This window comes from Phocoena sinus, chromosome 7 (genome assembly GCF_008692025.1).
Source record: "Phocoena sinus isolate mPhoSin1 chromosome 7, mPhoSin1.pri, whole genome shotgun sequence".
Lineage (NCBI taxonomy): Eukaryota > Metazoa > Chordata > Mammalia > Artiodactyla > Phocoenidae > Phocoena > Phocoena sinus.
The window spans coordinates 67,199,626-67,221,514 of NC_045769.1; the positions used below are offsets into that span (position 1 = coordinate 67,199,626).

Consider the following 21,889-nt stretch of genomic DNA (forward strand, 5'->3'; position numbering starts at 1 on the left):
TTGAATTAATTAAAATTGTATTCCTTCTAGGTGAGTGTTTCTATGGCTGGTTAGAGCCTTTGTTGGCCAGAATAGCTGAGAACTACACTGCTGTCGTGAGCCCAGATATTGCATCCATAGATCTGAACACGTTCGAATTCAACAAACCTTCTCCTTATGGAAGTAACCACAACCGTGGGAATTTTGACTGGAGTCTTTCATTTGGCTGGGAGTCACTTCCCGATCATGAGAAGCAAAGAAGGAAGGATGAAACTTATCCAATTAAGTAAGATGATTGCTCTCAAAGTCTTATATACAGTTCAAGTATTTGAATATGTATGCATTCTTTGCTTTTTACAGTAATTTCTGCAAAGGTAATTCACATTAACAAAATAAAGAATACACATATTCTGTATAGAAGGAATAGGAAAGTCATTTATATATTTATGTACTTGTTTATACATGATGTTACTGAGTAGGAAGTAGAATTAAGTGAGCTCTTATGTCTTCCTTATAATCATTACTTAAGAATCTTTTTTTGTTTTTGGCCGAGCCGTGAGGCCAGAATCTTGGTTTCCTTACCAGGGATCGAACCCGGGCCCCCAGCAGTGGAAGCACGGAGTCCCAACTACTGACCACCAGGGAATTCCCTTGAGAATCTTTTAAGTTTGGTTAGAAGACACAATAATTTTGTTCTGCTAGGGAAAGATACTTAAAGTTCTTCCTCCCCATCCCCCAAAACTTGACTTTGAAGATAGCATTTTTAGTTTTTATTAATCTATATAAAGCCTTGAAATTGTCATCTCTCTTTAATTTATTTGTACATTTGATTCAGTTGCTCTTAAAATATGTTTTTATTCTTATTTGGTTTTTATAACAAAGTTTAACAATGGATTATTTTTCAGAACACCCACTTTTGCAGGAGGCCTTTTTTCCATATCAAAAGACTATTTTGAATATATTGGAACTTATGATGAAGAAATGGAAATTTGGGGAGGTGAAAATATAGAAATGTCTTTCAGAGTAAGTTTATAAATATAGCGCTCATACTAAACAATGAAATATATATTTCTAGTTGGCTGATACAGATTATCATGGATGAATGTAGTCTTTACTTTTTGTGCTTTCTAAAATTTAATTGTTAGAAATTTTAGAATAAATATATTTCCTCTTAAAGTGTAACTTAATATATTTATTTATTGCTGCCAGTGTAACAAGAAGAATCAGTTAAACACCTGTGTCCAGGCAGTAACACCAATTAATGCACTTGTAGCTACTGAATTCCAGCCAAGATAAATATAATTAAATCTAGTGCTTCAGGAAATTGGTTGATTATCAAGCGAGTCAGAATGGAAAAACATTTATGTATAATTTTAAAGGACATTGAACTTAACTCTTCGGATTAAACAAGCTTTTTTCCCCTATACATATTAAACGTTAATATGAGAAATAAAAGAAAGGTGTTAGATGGTCTCCACATGTACGTATTTGATTTCATTTTCTACAATGATTTTGTCATTCATTTCTTATCACTTAGGCTGGAATGTAGTGGAAAAAGAACTGAACTAGGAGTTGGAAGATTTAAGTTTTGGCTCTGGCTTCATCACATAATGGCAGTGATGATCTTGGCCAAGTTTGAGCTGCTTAAGGGCAGGGGTCTTGTTTTATTAATTTAAGTATTCCTAACCCCCAGCACATGTTGGATCTCAAGCAGTCTGTTGAACTAAACATATCACCAAGCTTTCTCACTTGTTTAAAAAAAAAAGAAAGAGAGAGAGAATACAACCACTGCCCTAATATTAGCACATATTATTAAACATGACTTTTAGATTTTTCATTTATGGCAGAACAAACTGTCAAGATATTTAAGTGAGTAGGTATTGATTTAGTGATTTGCCATTTTAGAGTTAATGCAAATAAGTTTTTTTGACCCTCTATCTCTAAATAGTATGAAGTTTTTATAATGATCAAGTTTAATAGATTGTGCTTTGGTAATAATGACTGTCTGGAATTTGTTTCTTGATCACAAAATTGAATATACAAGAGATAAATAGAGTCTGGGCTCACTTACTCCAAGTCTGCTGTGGAAGTCAAATGCAGAAGAGCCATTGGTCTTCTGTGGATACTAGATAGCTTGAATAATTTTTGCAAAAAAAAAAAAGAAGAAATTGTGGACTTTATTTTTATGAGAGCTCTGAAATCACTATTTTGTTAAAGTAATTTCTGAAAATGTGTGGGGGGGGTTGTCTCTTGGGTCTGTACCATTTAATAATAGTTCTTTATCTTTGAGAACTTAAGTTGAACTGGCAGTGAACAGAGACTATTTGTAAAGCTGCAATAAATCTTTTATTTTGTTTTTATTAGTATCTTAAAGGTGAACTTAAAAGCAACACTTTGATTTTCCTAAAATACTGTAAATTTAAACAAATATCATTAATTATCAGGTGTGGCAATGTGGTGGGCAGTTGGAGATTATGCCTTGCTCTGTTGTTGGACATGTTTTTCGCAGCAAAAGCCCTCATACCTTTCCAAAAGGCACTCAGGTGATTGCTCGCAACCAAGTCCGCCTTGCAGAAGTCTGGATGGATGAATATAAGGAAATATTTTATAGGAGAAACACAGATGCAGCAAAAATTGTTAAACAAGTAAGTTAGGACTAAATAATTAAATTACGATAAAAATCCACAAGAAGTTTACATGTCCTTTTACCTGTTTGAGTCAACTCAAGCCTAAAACATTTCTTTAAAAAGTTATTTTTAAAGCTGGGCTTTTGAACTCAAAAATATATAACTCATTGATGTCAGTTTTCTTTTCTTCTTTTTTTTTTTTTAAAGTCAAGTAAACTGCATTTAAAAAGTTGAGGCATTCTACCTAATGTTACCCTTTTAATATGGAAGATATTTAGTTTTTGTAACTGCTTTGGTTCAGTATTTTACTCAAAGAAAATAAGATTAAGTGGAACTGCTTTTAACTAGTTTTAGGTGATGTGATTAGCACCTAAATCAAGGTGCTAAGTGGCATTTTGAACTGGAGAGCTAGACAGTGTCAGAATGGGGCAGGAGAATGAACCAGAAGTATCAAGCTTTCTTATTTCCAGTTCTGGTTCCACTGCTCCCTGGAGGGGTGACTTTGGCAAAGCCCCTTGAGACTGTGAAATGGTTATGGTGCTTCATAGGGTGGTTGACAGATTGGCCTGACATGGAGCATGTGCTCCACCACGTTTCTTCTCTCTCCCTCCCTGTCTTGAGATAAAATACTTGCCTGTCTCCCAGAGCAGCTGTGAAATAAGGAAATAAGTGCTAACAAATGCGTGGTACTGTGGTTGTTATTGACCTGTCCTAGATCAAAGCTCTGCAGAATCATCATGCCTAATGCATTAGAACTGAGTCCCAACAGTTTCAACATTGGATGTGGTAAATAAACTAGAGAGTTTAAGGACATGCTTCGGCAAATGGCACCCAACTCTTTGTAAGAAACAGTGCCGATTTGCAAGCTGGTATATATTGGGATTAAAGGGCATCAACATTTCGAATGTCATAAAGAAAGATCTGGTTGCCTCATTTCGCTTTTTCTTTGGTCTCTGGTATCTCCCTGTAACATGTCAGTAGCATGCAAAGTCAGAGCACTACTGGGTCAGATTGCTAACTTTTTACCCAGGGCCACCAAAACAAATCGGACAGATTGTGTACTGCACAAAAGTACTTGGCTAACCAGGCGAGTGGATACTAAATACAGTTTATGCTCTCTTGTCACCAACAGAGGGGCAAGTGAGCCAGCAAACCCTTGTTGTTAACATAGGGCAAGTAGATCCATATGGTAAAATGCATAAGCTACCCAGAAGTCCTTCAGAGTTTCATACTTTTTGCTAAAACACCTGGGTTCAAAACATTGAAGGTGGCAGAGAAAATATTTTCCTTAGTTGAACTGATAAGCTTGAGTATTTACTTTTTCATATATTTAGGCACCCACTGTATATTTTCTTTAAAATTTTGCCTGTACCAAATACCTTTTCAATTTTAGTGCTTTTTTTTTAAGTTTCCTTAGTCCTTTTAAATAAGGTAAAGGAAAATAAAATACAATTGATTAAAAACTTGACTTTTTCTACTAAAACGTTGTTATTGTTAGGATATTATTAGAAGATATTGTTAGGAGTAAGCAACACCCTTAAAACTAGAAAAAAATATTGCCAACTGCGTTGTTTTTTGTGGTCTTGACTGGAGAAGAGATATGTTACATGATGCACAGTTGGCACTGTTTCTCTATACCTGCTTTCTCACACCACACTTTACAGAGCACCTTTGCATATAAAACTAGGATCAGTTTTGGATGCCCCCACTACCATTTTTTGCCTTCAGCATTTCGCTAGGGATCTTTGTCCCATAACAGAGGTTTGTGGCACAAAGGAAGAATAAAATAGCACTAGGTCGGCACTGCAGTGGTCCTTGATTCTCATTGAAGCCAGAAGTGAGCAGCCAGGCATACTTGTTGCCTGAATGAATGGTGACTGTAGTTAAATCGCATCTTATATTTTGGCCCAGAATTTTTTTTTTTAAGACCTAAATGTAAATACAAATAGTAGCATTCGAAGTACTTTATCAGTTCTGTTTTAATTAAACATCCGCCTTCACTTCTCATCTTTCTCCAGAAGTCATTTGGTGATCTTTCAAAAAGATTTGAAATAAAGCACCGCCTTCAGTGTAAAAATTTTACATGGTATCTGAACAATATCTATCCAGAAGCGTATGTGCCAGACCTTAATCCTGTTATAGCTGGATATGTGAGTATTTTCCTGTCCCTTTTTACTTGGTATATTCCCTTCCACCAATATTTATGTGATTCAGAAAAATTGCTGAAATATTTTCTGTTTTATTACTTTTGAGATTTTACATTATTATTAACACCACTTCCTGAAATTAATTGCAAAAAAATATAAACCACATAGATTTTTAAAAAAATTTATAACTGGAAAATTTCCCTTTAGATTAAGAGTTTTGGTCAGCCTCTATGTCTGGATGTTGGAGAAAATAATCAAGGAGGCAAACCATTAATTTTGTATACGTGTCATGGACTTGGGGGAAACCAGGTGAGCACTGCACTAAAAATCCTCCCTTCTCTTTAGTACCTACAAACAGAAGTAAGTTGTTGCACGTTTTTCAGAATCCCTAAATCAATTTTATGTTCCGGTAAACTGGTATGTGAAATGTTTTTAGATTAAGTTTGGCAATTCATATAGAAGTTGTAGAGTACTTTATTTTGATTTTCACTCTGCCTCTGAAAGCAGTTTGAGGTTGCTTACCCATTTAGTAGAAAGGTAAATGAGAAAATAATAGAATAATACCATTTGAAATGAAAAACAGGATCTTCTATGTGAATCTTTGATGTTGCATGACTATTAGCATGGTGATTTTGCTAAATTATACGTAAAGGCTATATTTAACTGGATTTGACAGCAAATAACATCATGTTCATACTGTATTTCTGTGGTCCATGATATTAAAAGTTTGATGGAGATACACACACACACACACACACACAGATATATACAGAAACATATACATATATGTACATATATGTCAATGTGTATATATATTCATATCTTAAAATTTTCCTTACACACTATATATTAGAAGAAAAAATAATTATATAAATAGTTACATTCTTTTAGAAATAACACTGGACTATCCTAGTAAAAATTAAGGTTTTGAGCAATGAGAAATATTTCCTCATTTGTAAAAATCTTATCACTAAATGTAAATACTTATAAATTTATTTCAGGCTTCTTCTAGCATTACATCTATTTTATCGTAAAAGTTGAAGATATATTTTATACATTTTTCTGTCTGTTTTTCTCCTATCATTGCCATAAAGATGTTCTTATAGTTCTGTCTCTAAATTAATTTTTAAATTATAAATAGCATATAGCCATCTTTTAGAAATTTGGGGATGCTGAAATAATTCACATATTCTTTCAACAAATATTTGTTTGGCGCCTATAATGTAACTCACACTCATATAGTAGTGAAAAAGACAAAGTCTCTATCTTGTGGAGCTTGTATTCTAGAAGGAAAGGAAAAAATAAATATGTAATTTTAGGTATAAAGAAAAATAAAGCAGAGTAGGGGGATAATGTGTGTGCGGGGGGGTTGTTAATTTTGGAGGTTCAGGAAGACGTTTTTGAGAAGGTGACCTTAGAGTGGAGGCCTGAGGAGTTGGGAGAGGAAACATGTTCCAGGAGGAGAGCATCTTGGCAGAGGACGCAAGGCCAGAGGCCCAGCGGCAGGTAAAAAGAGCAAGCATAAAGCCAGTGTGGCTGGAGCAGAGTGGTCCAGGAAGAGAGGGGTGGAAAATGAGGTCAGAGACATGAATTAGGGGCCAGGTCATATAAGGCTTTGCTGGCCTCGTTAAGGAACTTGAATTTAATTCCAAGTGTGACAGAAGCCACCTGAGGATTTTGAGCTAAAGAATTATATTTTCTACTTTATATTTTAAGAAGATAACTCTGGCTTCTATCACCCTGACATAGCCATAGATTTTATTTTGATTTATTTCCTTTAAATGTTATTTTCAATCAAGCATTTCATTTAAACTAGTTTGGGAATTGTAGTTCCTTGAGTGCTAGATGTTTTTGAGATATCATCTAACTCAATCATTTCCTCATGTTCCCTTCTACTGTTTTGACCAGATAATGATTTTTTTTTATAGCATAAAACTCCATTGTAACAGTATTGCACTATTCCAAATGAAAATAAATATTTTGATAATGTGACTAAATTGACTAATATACTGGTGCAGTGCAGTTCAGTTCATTATGGCTTTGTAACACAATGCTTTGCCTCTTCCCCTTTCTCTTCCACTGTAGTTGTCCTGTTCTAAGGTAAAATTCTCTCCAGTGTTCTCAGCTAGATAATAACATACTCTTTGGTTGTCTAAGTATCTTCAACTATTCTCCATTCTCATAACTTCCGTTTTAGTGGTTTTTAAAAAATAATATGAGTAATGTAAAGTTCTGGTCAGCCTTTCTTATCATCTTTGAAATCCTGAGGTTTATCTTTCTTAAAGAAGTACAGCCAGGGTGCTGTTTTCGTGATCTAAACCCATTTTTTTTCAATGTCTCCATCTGAAGAGCTATCAGTTATAAAAATGATATTATATTTGTGGAATGAGATAAATTAAGCATGAGGCTAAGACCAGGGGAACTCAAGATTAATTCAGCTAATGTTTGTGGAGTGCCTACTCTAATACACATAAAGGGTTTAGAACAGTCCCTGCCTAGCACATAATAAGGGCTCAATAAATATTAGTGCTAAGACTAATAATTTCACTATTGAAAATCAATTATGTTCACTCATTTTTTCTTTGGAATGTCAACAGTATGAAATATTTGATGTATAATGGATGTTATTACTAGATACACTGCCTGACTTTGGTCTATGGTGAAATCAGCTAGCTGCACACACAATTCCAATAGAGTGCTATGAAGGTTATCTCTGATGCGCTATGGGAAGCCTGAGAAGAGTGTAATTTTGTGCGTAAGACAAATTCAGGGAAAACTAAAGAAGGAAGGTAATATTTGAATTGGCTTTTGAAGGATCAAAAGGAGTTAGCTAGGCAGAAAAGGATCCAGAAAGATATTCTAGGGAGTAAAGCAAAGTGGAGTTATGGATACATATGTTCTGCATTGGTAGAATTGTGTGAGAGGAGCGTAGTGTATAATTGGGACAATGGTTGATGTTAGACTGAAAGTGGAAGATCTCACGTACCAATTAAGAAGTGTGGGGGCTTCCCTGGTAACGCAGTGGTTGAGAATCTGCCTGCTAACGCAGGGGACACGGGTTCGAGCCCTGGGCTGGGAGGATCCCACATGCTGTGGAGCAACTAGGCCCGTGAGCCACAACTACTGAGCCTGCGCGCCTGGAGCCTGTGCTCTGCTAAAAGAGAGGCCGCGACAGTGAGAGGCCCGCATACCGCAGTGAAGAGTGGTGCCCGCTTGCCACAACTAGAGAAAGCCCTCGCACAGAAACGAAGACCCAACACAGCCAAAAATAAATAAATTAATTAATTAAAGTACCCTTAATTAAAAAAAAAAAGAAGTGTGGACTTTATCTTAGCAACAGTAGTGATTGTGAATCACTAAGCAGGGAATGTAAGGGATCAAATCAATGTTACAAAAGAATAACTGGCAGCAGAGTGGACTAAATTATAGGAGCAGAAATTGGAGGTACCTGGAGGTATTGCAGTAGAGATTTTGAGTGCCTGAACAAAAGAAGTGAGGATGTGGAAGTAAGGGTTGGTGGGATGGTAACATCTGAGAGGAAAATTCAATAAGACTAAGGGGCTACTTAATTGGACATGTGGGGAGAGAGAAACATCAATAATAGTAACAATAGCTAAAAATGTATTGAATGCTTACCATGCACCAGTTATTGGTCTAAATGTTTTACATGTATTAAACCATTTATCTTCATAACCCTATGAGGTAGGAGTTATTAAATTACCCATTTTACAGGCAAGGAAACTGAGGCAGGAAAAGTGTCATCGTGTGCCCCCCGCCCCCCACCTTCGTGCGGCTTGCAGGATCTTAATTACCCAACCAGGGACTGAACCTGGGCCATGGCAGTGAAAGCAGCCAGTCCTAACCACTGGACAACCAGGGAATTCCCAAGAGTACCCTGTTCAAATGTTTCTAGTTTAAATGAAAATGCCATTAATTGAGATGAATAAGAGAGAAGAAACACTTGTGGAGAGAAAGAGGTAGTTAATGGGCTTGCTAAACGTTTCCAGGCTCTTTTCTGTGGCAAACCTATTCTAGCCTCCATCCTACCTGATAGCTTCCAATTTCTGACATGGGAAGGAAGACAATGACTTCTTAATTAAGTAACTATCTGTTGGTGATAGGCTGGAGAAAGGCTATAATATCTTCTGTCCCAAAAACTCAGGTTACGATTCTGATACTTACTTCATTGTATTATTTTGGTGAAGTACACCTGACTCCATTATTCAGTGAGTTGCTGATTTTTTTTTTTTTTGGCCGACAATTTTGCAACTGAGGATATAGAGTGCTCTCGTCAGTAACAGCATTCTTCCTTTCACAGTACTTTGAATACTCTGTTCAACATGAAATTCGGCATAACATCCAGAAGGAATTATGTCTTCATGCTGCTCAAGGTGTCGTTCAGCTGAAGGAATGTGCTTACAAAGGTCACAAGACATTTGTCACTGGAGAACAGATATGGGAGATCCAGAAGGTACCTCAGTACAATTAATTCACCCCTTTATGTAATTATTTTGATTAGCTCTAATTGCTTATCTGGGAAAATACATGAAACATACTATATTGATATTATCTGTCAGAATTTCTGTCTTTGTTAACTTTGTCATTACGTATGTCTACCCATGTGGTAAGAAAGAAGATATCTATGAATTAAATACTCTTAGGAGCAAAATAGTTATAAAATATCTTACAGCATGATTTATGCAGTTCAACATGTCTGTGGATTATTAGTAATATTTGTTTGTATATGTTTTAGAATTTCTTATGATGCTTCTTGTGACAGTCATACTTTTGTTTTCCTGGCAGAGAAGAGAAAAATAATTATTTTTTCTTACCTAAAGTGATTAATTCTTTCCTTCCCTATTTTAGTACTTTTTCATGAATCTAGAATTGAGAGAATATGTGAAAGGCTTTTCTTCTGTTTTTAAACATATGTTCTAAAGCTTAGCTGGAAACTAACAGTTCCTACCTGAATATTGTTTTGTGTAATTCTAGAACACTATAAAACTGACTTTTATGACAGGATTTTTTAGTTTTATCACTTATATCAATGAAATATTTGTTATTTGAGAACTTGATTGAGACCTTTTTCTGCATACCTCTCTTCATTTATATAACACCTTCTGTGAATTGAATAGTGGTGGCATAAATGATGTTGCCTACACTAAAAACCAACCAGATTTTATCAGACATAGTAGATATTAGAAAGATTAAAAGTTAAGAATGGTGTATATTTGTTACATAAGTCTCTCTTTGGCTTCCATGAGACCGTAAAGTGTTTTTATATTTCTCCGTTAATTTTGAGTTTTGATACTTAATGTCTGTTGTATTTCCTTTTATTCTAGGACCAACTTCTATATAATTCATTCTTTAAAATGTGCCTTTCAGCAAGTGGAGAGCATCCAAGCTTAGTGTCATGCAATCCATCAGATCCACTCCAAAAATGGATTTTTAGCCAAAATGGTTAAGTGTTCCTTAAAATTAAGGAGTTGAAAAAGGAGATATTCTTTCTCATAAAACTGTGACTAGGCATACACTGTAGTTTTTGAAAATTATGCAAAAGCAGCTAACTGTAACTTATTCCAAGTGCATTTTTCTTATTTATATCTTAAAATGTCTATGTAGCACCACTACAGAAATCCCTTAAGTTTCCATTTCAAAGCACAATAGCTAGTAATACCAAAGACTATTTTGAAAAGTCCAGATGCAGAGGAAAAGATGTTTACAGTATGATGAAAATAATTTTCCAAGTAAAGTGATGTTCGTGTGCTTTGTACGCTTGAGAATATGCATAGCTACATTCACACACTCACAATTTAAAAATTTTCTTCTAGTTTTTTTGGGGGGGGGAGGGAGAAAGATTTGATACTGTATTTTTTTAACTACATAGAAATGGATCAATGAAGGTCAAAAATTGGCCTTTGTGTAAAACCAGGAAATTTTTTATAGAGCTAGAATTTATTATATAAAAATGCAGGTAAACTTCTTTTGCATTTTGTTAACTTATCTGTCAAATATTTCCTTAAACATGAAATTAAATGAATAAGGAGAAGACTATTTTTAACACTTCAATTTCTTGGCAAATTTGAAAATATTTCTTAGTCTAAAGTTCACTTGACTTGAAGCAAAAGACTTAAAAAAATAACTATACTGTGTGTTTTCCCAAAGAAATTAAAAAAAAAACCTCTAAGTCGCTATCTGTTAAAAAGGTGTCTTTTTCCTTTCTGTTAGTCTTTTTTCCTATCAAAATTCACTAATCTTGAATGTTTATGAAATTGAATTTCAAATGCAGAATACTTGACTCATTTAAAGCAAAAATTTTTTTGTTACTGATTCAATTATAGATTGTCTTTGTAATGAATTTTTTCACCAAAAAACCTTATTACTATCTATGGAAAACACAATAAAACAAATTCTTATCACTATTGTAACTATTTGTTTTTTTATTTTTTGGATAAAATATATAATTGATAATAGCTAGGGAAAGCATGAATTTTGTATCCTGAATTTCTAAGCACCCACTGCAGAGTCATCAGATATTTCTGAAGGGAAAAAACATTTAATAGTAATGGCATAAAAAGTGGGGAATGGAGAAGATTATGTGTTAGATATTTAGAAAATTTTGTACCAATTTCTGATAACTTTCCTTGAGCATATGATAGAGTAATTTTTTAAAAATGTGATGCTTACTGAGAAGATTTAACAATTTTTGGTCATTTTATATATAGATCTATTCTTATTGAAGAAGTAATGTATGATTGGCTTTATGTTTTAAACCTGGCTTCAGTTGTACATAAGAAAATATTTTACAATTATTGACTCCATCTTCTCATTGTTTGTACTTTGAACTTACATTAAAAAAAACTCTGCACTCTTTAATTTATTACAATGCCAACTTTTATTTTAATTCAACTGATATTTATTGTGTGTCTAACTTTGTGCCAGAAGTTATGGTAGGCATAGTAAGACTTATATTGCCTTTGAGCTTAGGTCTTATGGAGCAGAAAGAAAAATAATTTTGAAATAGCACAGTGAGTGACATTATGATGTTATATTTTATGATGCAAATGACAGTTCACTAGTCATATTGAATATTTCTTTAGTAAGTAAAGGTATTTCTTTATTACTTTTTCTAATACTAATTCTGAAATATACACTAGAGCCCACATACATGTATAATTTCTGTTTCTCAATTTATTAACTCTAGAGTGAACATCCAGGAGCAAATATTGCTCTTAGAGTTCATTGTATCTCACAAAACAAAACAAATCCCCAAAGGTATTTTATAAATTATGAGCTTAAGTCAAGCATATTAAAAAAAACCATAAAACAAATCTGAGCTCCCTCTGTGTATTAGTCATGTATCATCATGTTAAGATCCAACCAAAATCTATATAGATTAGGTTGATTTTATTATGTCTTCAATATATGCATTCAAAGGGAGAATCCTTTTTACCTGATTTGGGAGCCTCAGGCTGTTGCTCAAGTGTCATATAATTCCTTTCATTAAGAATTTGCCCTTCAGGTAGAGGGTAGTATCTTTTAAAGTCTGAATTTTGAAACGGTGCTAGCAGGAAGTTATTTATGGAATCTGGTTGCCATCTACCTGAGAGATTTGAATGCACTCAAGTGTGAAATTGTGGAACTCTTGTTCAGTTTGAAGCTACCTGGGAAATGATCCAGTGGCTGCAGAAGACCTGGTATGTTGCCTTCATTCCAGAGGACCAAACCTACTCTGGTAAACCTTATGGGTGTAAAGCCGTGACGTGACCACACAATTAACCACAGCAGAAAATAAGCAGTAAACTAAAATTGCCTACTACTACAATTGATGGTAATGAAATTTTAAGTCCGTGTATTGACAGAGAATTGGCCTTACTGTTGATAGACAACTTAATTAAATACTATGTGAACCATCAAAATATAAGTTCAAAAAGATAGGAGCTACTATTTCTGAGAAAATAAGGTTGGATGCTTTGAAGAAGCTAGAAAAAAGTCAAATTATTTTTAAAAACGCTCCTAAGTTATGTGTGGATAAGAATTAGAAAAGAGAAAGCAAAAATCAAATTGCTTCACAATTGACCTTAAAGAAAGCAAAACGAAGTATCTTCAGATGATACATTTTTAGTGTGGTTATGCAGGAAACTTGTTGCATAATTCTTGTAAACCAATTCATATTCTTATTTATTTAATGCTTCTGGTATACCATTCTGTTATTTCATGAATGCAATTTTTCTTTTATTTTGCTAAGAATATTAATGGAATTTGAAAATTTTCGTGTTTTCATCTGCTGTACTGACTATTTCCTCTGAGCTACATTTTTCCCATATTGTTTTACTTTCTGCATTTCATAATGGATACTTTCCTTAAATGTCTGGTGATTCTTTATTGTCTGTTTATCTTTAACAGAGAATCACTGAATACTTATTGGAAAACTTTGTAGTATGGGGAGGGCTTGTTGACTGTGGTCTTTCGTAGTAGATGACGTTACTGGGACTCTTGTACTAAGAAACAAAATGGCTGGTTAGATCCCCAGAGAAGAATCTTCCAATCACCTTCCTGGAGGGTATAGACCCAAATGTCGTTGGGAGAAGAAGACTGGGGGTATGTTTTCAATATAAGACTCCTGTCCTCAACTGTGCTTTGTGTTACCTGTTCTAGATACCCTCTCTGTTTTACCCTCTCCAGTGAGTGAATCTCTCAGCTGCTCCTTGAGTACAGGAGAGGAACTAGGGGTCTACATGTCTGGCAAATAGATTTTTAGCTAGTCCTCCTTTTTTGACTCTGTTTTCTCCTTCACTTCCAGAGGCACCTAGTACCAACAGTTCTTTATTATTCCAGTGGACTTGCAGTGTAAAATGGATTACTGCTCTGTTTTCTCCACTGCTAGCTTTGAATTAAGCTTCCTTCATTCTGTTGACACTCACTACTAATTGGTTTGCTTTCCAAACTCTGAAATTTTGTCACTGAAACTCTTCTCTTTCTTCCTATGAACTTATGAATTTTCTCTATATCTTTACTGTCATTTTCATAGGACTTTGGATGTTACCAGAAGAGAATGAGGGTCAAATCTGGTATTCTTAATGAAAAACTTCCATTCATTCTTCAATGACCTCCAATCTACCTCTGTCACTGACAACTTCCAAGTTGCCAAATCCAATATCCCTTTTCCTGTCCTCATATAACTAAGCACCGCAACATTTGAAATGATTGGCTACAGCCTCGTTTTTAAAAATTTTTGAAACCCTTTTGTCTCTGGGCTTCTCTGGCACCACATATTTTTATCTCCAGTCCTACTGCCCTTCTCCAAACCATCATATCTCACATGGAGTCAGATGATCTCTTAACTAATTTCCCTGATTTTTTTTTGTCATCCTGACCCAGTCCGTGCCTCTTTCTTGCCTCATCTATGACCAGGTTTCTCTGGCTCATTGGGCTCCAGACACAGCAGTTGCCTCTTCCATTTGTCTCATGTCAAGCTTGTTCTTGTTTCAGAGCCTATGCTTTCTTTGTCTGGATGCTCTTCACAACAGTATCTTTTACATGCTTCAGGTCTTAGATCAAATAACATATTCTCAGAAAAGATTACCTTTGTAAAGTAACTCAATCACTACTGCATCACCCTGTTTATTTCCTTTATTACATTTACAATTGCCTGAAATTATTGTCTTATTTTATATGTGAACTTGTCTTTTATCTCCACTAAGTGTGAGCTTCATGAGGGCAAGGTAAGAAACAATGAAATTCATGTCACAATTTAGGTAATGTGTACATCTTCTACATAAAACCATTCTGTATTTTAAACACAGAGTGGGTGCCAGTGAGGAAGGGCTATAAGCATAGGAGTGGAGGATGCGGAGGAACAATGGGCAAAAATAAAAAGAACAACAACAAAGAAAGGATTGTGCTTGGACTGATGAAGATAGATACAAATTTTTTAAAACGTCTTGATAAGAGGGCTTCCCTGGTGGCGCAGTTGTTGAGAGTCCGCCTGCCGATGCAGGGGACACGGATTCGTGACCCGGTCCGGGAAGATACCACATGCTTCGGAGCGGCTGGGCCCGTGAGCCACGGCCGCTGAGCCTGCGCGTCCGGAGCCTGTGCTCCGCAACGGGAGAGGCCACAACAGTGAGAGGCCCGCGTACCGGAAAAAAAAAAAAAAAAGGTCTTGATAGGAAAAATTATCTGAGTCTACACATTATTTCTTCAAAAGATGTTTTACAGAGAACATAGATTTATTTATAAAATCCTATAGTACAAGAATAATGGAACCAAAAAATAACAGTACTAATTCACATAGCAAACAGTAAACTTATGAAACTCATTACCTAAAGAGTTTATGTACGTGGAAATTTTGCGTAGATATAAAATAAACTCAGCAAAATTGATGGTTGATCAATTCACAATTGATAAGGAAAGGTAAGATGTTTAGCATGTTCCCAAGCTTTTAGGGTGACACAAAGGCTGATAGACATGTCCCCAGACCTATCCCTTGAGCACATCAGCCACAGACATATACTTCTTTGAATGTTAACTATGAGAGTGTTTTTTTCTATTTAGCAGTTTCTTAATTTTAAGGTGTTCCTTTGGAACCTCAGCTATCCATTGTGTAAATTATGGAGATGTCTATTTTTTTTCCGGTGGATATTTTGAAAATGTCTCCCCTTTTAAAACAACATTAATTGTGAAAAACACTTTTCTTTGAAAGTATGAGAGGAATCCAAGGTGTTTAAAAAAAAGTTACTTTCAATGACTTAATTAAAAAAACAAAAAAAAAACCAAATAACTTGTACTTATTTGTAAAATCTTGTTAACTGAAAGGACCAGTATTTCACATTCTGTATTAGAGTGCTTTTATTTTATTTTTCCATCAAGTTCTTAACTCCGGATGACTTCTGTGGAAAAGGAATTTGTTGAAAGGATACTGAGTAGGTTCACAGAATCATTTGGAACACTGGAGATAACGCTAGAAAAATGGGCAGGACAAAGCAAAGCGTGTAGCTTTGAAGATAAAATCATGCTGCAGAAGGATGCTGGTGAGGATACCATTTCCACTACTACCAAACACCAGATGAACAGTTTGCCCCTCTTAGTCACCTGGCATTGGCATTGGCCACTGCTGACACTGGCTACTAGATGACCCTCCTGCTATAGTTGTGACTGTATTCCCGAAGTTACTGCCATGACTGCTAGCGTGAATTCCCACTGCCAGTATCCAGGCTGTTCGTGTGCCCTCCCCGCAAGGGAATGGAGCTTATGAAAGTTGGTATCTGGCTTTGGGGCTTCTGCAGCAGAAGGCAGAAATTTCACAGGCATAGGAAGGGAGTTCAGATGCCAGGGAGCTAAAAAAAAAAAAATGACAGATGACTTTAGAACAAATCCTAGGATTTTAAACTATAACATGAGTTCTTTCCTTGCTATCTTTTCCTTTAAAGTTTAAAGCACACATATTTAAATGATTATACATATTATATGTATGAAAATGCTTCCAATTAATCATATTGTGAGCACTTTCTCACTGTCCTCTTTTTTGCCTCTCAGGTCAAAGATATATTTTTTTCATTCCTGTGCTGTGTAGAGTTAGATAATTTGTTTTCTACCAGTAGCAATTTTTAGTTTGTCTTATAAAGTTAAGTTTTTATTGAGACATAATTTATACACAATAAAATGCACAGAGCTTTTGTTGTTCATCATAATGTTTTTGAGATTCATCCATGAAGTTTTATGTATCTGTAGGCTTGCCTTTTAACTGCCAGGTAATATTCCATGTATGGATACACCATGCTTTGTTTATCCATCTTCCATTGATGGACATTTCAGTTGTTTTTAGTTTTTGGCTATTTTGAACAAGAGTGCTACGAACATTCACGTACAAGTCTTTCTGTGAATGTATGGTTTTACTTCTTTTAGATAGATACCTAGGAATGGATCATAGATTTGATGTATGTTTAACTTTAAAAGATACTGTCAGTAGTTTAAAAAACATTTTTTATTTATTTTTGATTTTATTTATTAATTTTTTTGGTCACACCACGCAGCTTGTGGGATCTTATTTCCCCGACCAGGGATTGAATCCAGGCCCCCGGCAGTGGAAGCACAGAATCCTAACCACTGGACCACCAAGGAATTCCCCAAGTAGTTGTTTTTTAAATGGTTGTAATAGTTTATATTCCCACCGGCAGTATATGAGAGTTCCCACTGGCTCTGAGTCCTCACTAACATTTAGTATTTTCAACCTTTTTGATTTTAGGCATTCTAGTGAGTGTGGACATGTATCTTATGGTGGTTTTAATTTTTATTTCTCTGATGAGGAATGATTTTGAACACATTTTCATGTTCATTTTGGACAGACATATATCTTTTTTGGTAAAGTGTTTAAGTTTTTTGTGCATGTTTATTGAGTAGATTTTGTTGTTATTGATTTGTAGAAGATCTTCATATATTATGAATAAAAGTCCTTAGTTAGACATACATATTGTAAATATTTTCCCCCAGTCGGAAGCTTGATTGTTTATTTTCTTAATGATGTGTTTTAGTGTACGGTACTTCTTTTTATTGAAGTGTAATTTTTCCCATTTTCTTTTCTGTTTCTTGCTTTGCGTGTTCTAAGAAATCTTTACCTGCTCCAAGGGTGTGAAGATATATTTCTATTTCTTCTAGACACTTTATTGTCTTAGCTTTTATTTTAGGTGAATAATTCATCTTGAAATACTTTTTATATATGGAGTGATGTAGGAGTTTGAGATTTATTTATTTAATTTTCATAAGGATATCTAGTTGTTCTAATATCATTTGTGAACTTTCTTTCCACAAAGAATTGCATTGGTGCCCTTGTTGAGAAATCAGTGCACTCTGTGTGTCTATTTTTGGGCTGTCTAGTCTATTTTATCTAGATCTACATGTCTTTCTTTATGGCAATACTACACTATCTTGATTACTACAGTTCTATAATAGGTTATGAAATCCTGTAGAACAAGTTGCCCAACTTTATTATTCCTTTTTTCAAGATTGTTTTGGCTATTCTAGATTCTTGATCTTTGATTTTAAATCCTGTATTTGCATTTGCATTTATCTTGTAGGCTGCAAAGTTGCTGAACTTGTTTATTAGTTGCAATAGTTTGTTAGTGAAATACTTAAGGTTTTATGTACATAAGATTGTGCCATAACTGAATAGAAATAGTTTTACTTTTTTCTTTCCAATGTTTATGTATTTTGTTTCTTTCTTGTCTAGGTGCTCTGGCCAAAACCTCCATTACAATGTCCTTTTAATATATCAAAAGATTTAATTTGCCAATACTTTGTTAGGGATTTTGTATCTATGTTCATGAAAGACATTTGTTTGGAATATTCTTGTAATGTCTTTGTTAGGTTTTGTTATTCAGGTTATGTTGACTCATGAAACCATTTGGGGGCTTCTCTGGTGGTGCAGTGGTTGAGAGTCCACCTGCCGATACAGGGGACATGGGTTCGTGCCCCGGTCTGGGAGGATCCCATGTGCCACGGAGTGGCTGGGCCCATGAGCCATGGCAGCTGGGCCTGTGCATCCGGAGCCTGTGCTCCGCAATGGGAGGGGCCACAACAGTGAGAGGCCCGCGTACCACAAAAAAACAAAAACAAAAAAGCCCTACTATTTGGGAAGTTGTTTCCTCCTCCTTTATTTTCTGAAAGACAATGTGTAATAGAAATATTATTTTTTCCTTAAATGATAGGATTTACTAGAGAAATCATCTTGGCCTGCATTTCTTTCTTTTTTTTAAAATTTTGACTCCTTTCACCCATTTTACCCACCCCTCCCCATGCTCTATTTCTGGCACCTCAATCTGTTTTCTGTATCTTTGAGTTTGGTTTTTTTTTGGGGGGGGTTCCATGTATATGTGAAATTGTAAAATGTTTGTCTTTGTTTGTCAGACTTATTTCACTTAACATAATGTCCTCAAAGTTCATTCAAATTGTTGCAAATGGCAGGATTTCCTTCTTTTTATGGCTGAATAATATTCCATTTGTATATATACCACATTTTCTTTATCCATTCATCTCTTGGTGGACACTTAGGTTGTTTTCCTGTCTTGGCTATTGTAAACACTGCTGCAATGAACATGGGGGTAGAGATATCTTTACAAGATAGTGATTTTGTTTCTTTTGGATATATATCATATGGTAGTTCTAATTTTTTTTTTTTTTCAGTACGCGGGCCTCTCACTGTTGCGGCCTCTCCCATTATGGAGCACAGGCTCCAGACGCACAGGCTCAGCGGCCATGGCTCACAGGCCTAGCCGCTCTGCGGCATGTGGGATCTTCCCGGACCGGGGCACGAACCTGTGTCCCCTGCATTGGCAGGCGGACTCGCAACCACTGCGCCACCAGGGAAGACCTAGTTCTAATATTTTGAGGATCATATGATAGTTCTAATATTTTGAGGAACCTTCATACTGTTTTCCACAGTAGCTGTACCAGTTTACATTCCCACCAACAGTGCACAGGGATTCTCTTTTCTCCACATCCTCATCAACACTTCCCATCTCTTATATGTCTGATGATAGCCATTTTAATGGGACTGAGGTGATATCTCATTGTAGTTTTGATTGGCATTTCCTTGTTGATTAGTGATGCTGAGCACATTTTCATGTTGTACCTGTTGGCCATTTGTATATTTCTTTGGAAAAATGTCTATTCAATTCCTCTGCCTATTTTTCAACCTTTTTTTTTTTTTTTGGTTTTGTTTTGCTTTTTTTTTGCTGTTGAGTTGTCTGACTTCTTTTACATATCTTAGAGATTAACCCTCTCTTTTTAATGAAGGGTTAATTTAGTGTTCTTTAAGTATTTCAACTTTTCTTATGTCAACTTTGCTGTATACTTTTGAGGAATTAGTTTATTCTCTCTAAATTGCAAATTTATTGGTATAAATTTATCTAAAACATCCCCTTTATCATCCTTTTAATATCTGGAAGATTGCTAGTGATGTGCCTCTTTTATACCTGATACTGGTAATTTGCACTTTTTTTTCTTACTCTTTTGATTAGTCTTGCTATATGTTTATCAATTTTATTAATTTATATCAAAGAACCACGTTTTGACTGTTGATTTTCTTTATTTTTCTATTTTCTGTTCATGTATTTCTATTCTTATTGTTTCCTTTTTTCTATTTAATTTAACTTTAATGTGTTCTCTCTCTTTTTTTCTTTTGGCTTTTCAAGATGGAAGCTTAAATAGTTGATCTTAAATCATTTTTGCTTAAAAGCTATAAATTTCTTTATTACTTCAGGTGCATCTTACAAATTATGATGTGTTTTCACTCAGTTCAAATTATTTTCCAATTTTCATTTTACAATTTGTATGGAAACACAAAAGATCCTGAATAGCCAAAGCAATCTTGAGAAAGAAAAATGAAGCTGGAGGAATCAGGCTCTCTGACTTAAGACTGTACTACAAAGCTGCAGTAGTCAAGACAGTATGTACTGGCACAAAAACAGAAATATGGATCAATGGAACAGGATAGAAAGCTCAGAGATAAACCCACACACCTATGGTCACCTAATCTATGACAAAGGAGGCAAGAATATACAATGGAGAAAAGACAGACTCTTCAATAAGTGGTGCTGGGAAAACTGGACAGCTACATGTAAAAGAATGAAATTAGAACACTCCACTTCCTAATACCATACACAAAAATAAACTCAAAGTGACCTAAATGTAAGGCCAGACACTATAAAACTCTTAGAGGAAAACATAGGCAGAACACTCTTTGACATAAATCGCAGCGAGATCTCTTTTGACCCATCTCCTAGAGTAATGAGAATAAAATCAAAAATAAACAAATGGGACCTAATGAAACTTAAAAGCTTTTGCACAGCAAAGGAAACTATAAACAAGATGAAGAGACAACCCATAGAATGGGAGAAAATATTTGTAAACAAAGCAACTGACAAGGGATTAATCTCCAAAATATACAAACAGCTCATGCAGCTCAATATCATAAAAACAAACAACCCAACTGAAAAATGGGTGGAAGACCTAAATAGACACTTCTCCAAAGAAGACAAACCAATGGCTAACAAACACATGAGAAGATGTTCAACATCACTAATTATTAGAGAAATGCACATCAAGACTACAATGAGGTAACACCTAACACCAGTCAGAATGTCCATCATCAAAAAATATACAAACAACAAATGCTGAAGAGGGTGTGGAGAAAAGGGAACTCTCTTGCACTGTTGGTGGGAATGTAAATTGATACAGCCACTATAGAGAACAGTATGGATGTTCCTTAAAAAACTAAAAATAGAACTACCATATGACCCAGCAATCCAACTACTTGGCATATATCCAGAGAAAACCATAATTCAAAAAGACACATGCACCCCAATGTTCATTGCAGCACTATTTACAATAGCCAGGATATGGAAGCAACCTAAATGTCCAACAACAGAGGAATGGATAAAGAAAATGTGGTACATATATACAATGGAATATTACTCAGCCATAAAAAGGAAAGAAATTGGGTTATTTGTAGAGATGTGGATGGACCTAGAGACTGTCATACAGAGTGAAGTAAATCAGAAAGAGAAAAACAAATATCGTATATTAAAGCATATATGTGGAATCTAGAAAAATGGTATAGCTGATCTTCTTTGCAAAGCAGAAATAGGGACACAGATGTAGAGAACAAATGTATGGACACCAAGGGGAAAGGGAGGGTAGGAGGAACTGGGAGATTGGGATTGACATATATACACTATTGTTACTATGTATAAAATAGATAGCTAATAAGAACCTACTGTATAGCACAGGGAACTCTACTCAATGCTCTGTGGTGACTTAAATGGGAAGGAAATCCAAGAAAGAGGAGATATATGTATAGGTATAGCTGATTCATTTTGCTGTACAGTAGAAACTAACACAACATTGTAAAGCAACTATACTCCAATAAAAATTAATTAAAAAAAAGAAATATCTTGTTTTAGTGCACTGTATTTTTGGAACTGTATTTTAGTTCAATTTAGTTGGACTGTATTTTCTATGCTTAAAATATTTTTAACCACTAACTCGCAGGCTTGAACACATTATTTGCCTACCTAAGAGCCTGTAATGGTTTTTCACTCTCAGATAATGCCAAAAGACCCTGTGTGGAATATAAAC

General features: G+C 35.1%; 1 protein-coding gene across 2 annotated transcripts in view; it reads left to right on the forward strand.

Moving 5' to 3' along the window:
* The window catches only part of GALNT3 (polypeptide N-acetylgalactosaminyltransferase 3), a 46,726-nt gene extending 35,097 nt beyond the window's left edge, over positions 1-11,629 (forward strand). For both annotated transcript variants that reach the window (XM_032637933.1, XM_032637934.1), the window contains exons 5-11: positions 31-265; positions 885-1,002; positions 2,424-2,624; positions 4,625-4,756; positions 4,961-5,062; positions 9,072-9,224; positions 10,096-11,629. In XM_032637933.1, coding sequence (XP_032493824.1) covers positions 31-265; positions 885-1,002; positions 2,424-2,624; positions 4,625-4,756; positions 4,961-5,062; positions 9,072-9,224; positions 10,096-10,218 — 1,064 coding nt within the window. In that variant the 3' untranslated portion in view covers positions 10,219-11,629. The remainder of the gene's footprint in view (positions 1-30; positions 266-884; positions 1,003-2,423; positions 2,625-4,624; positions 4,757-4,960; positions 5,063-9,071; positions 9,225-10,095) is intronic.
* The last annotated feature ends 10,260 nt before the right edge of the window (positions 11,630-21,889 follow it).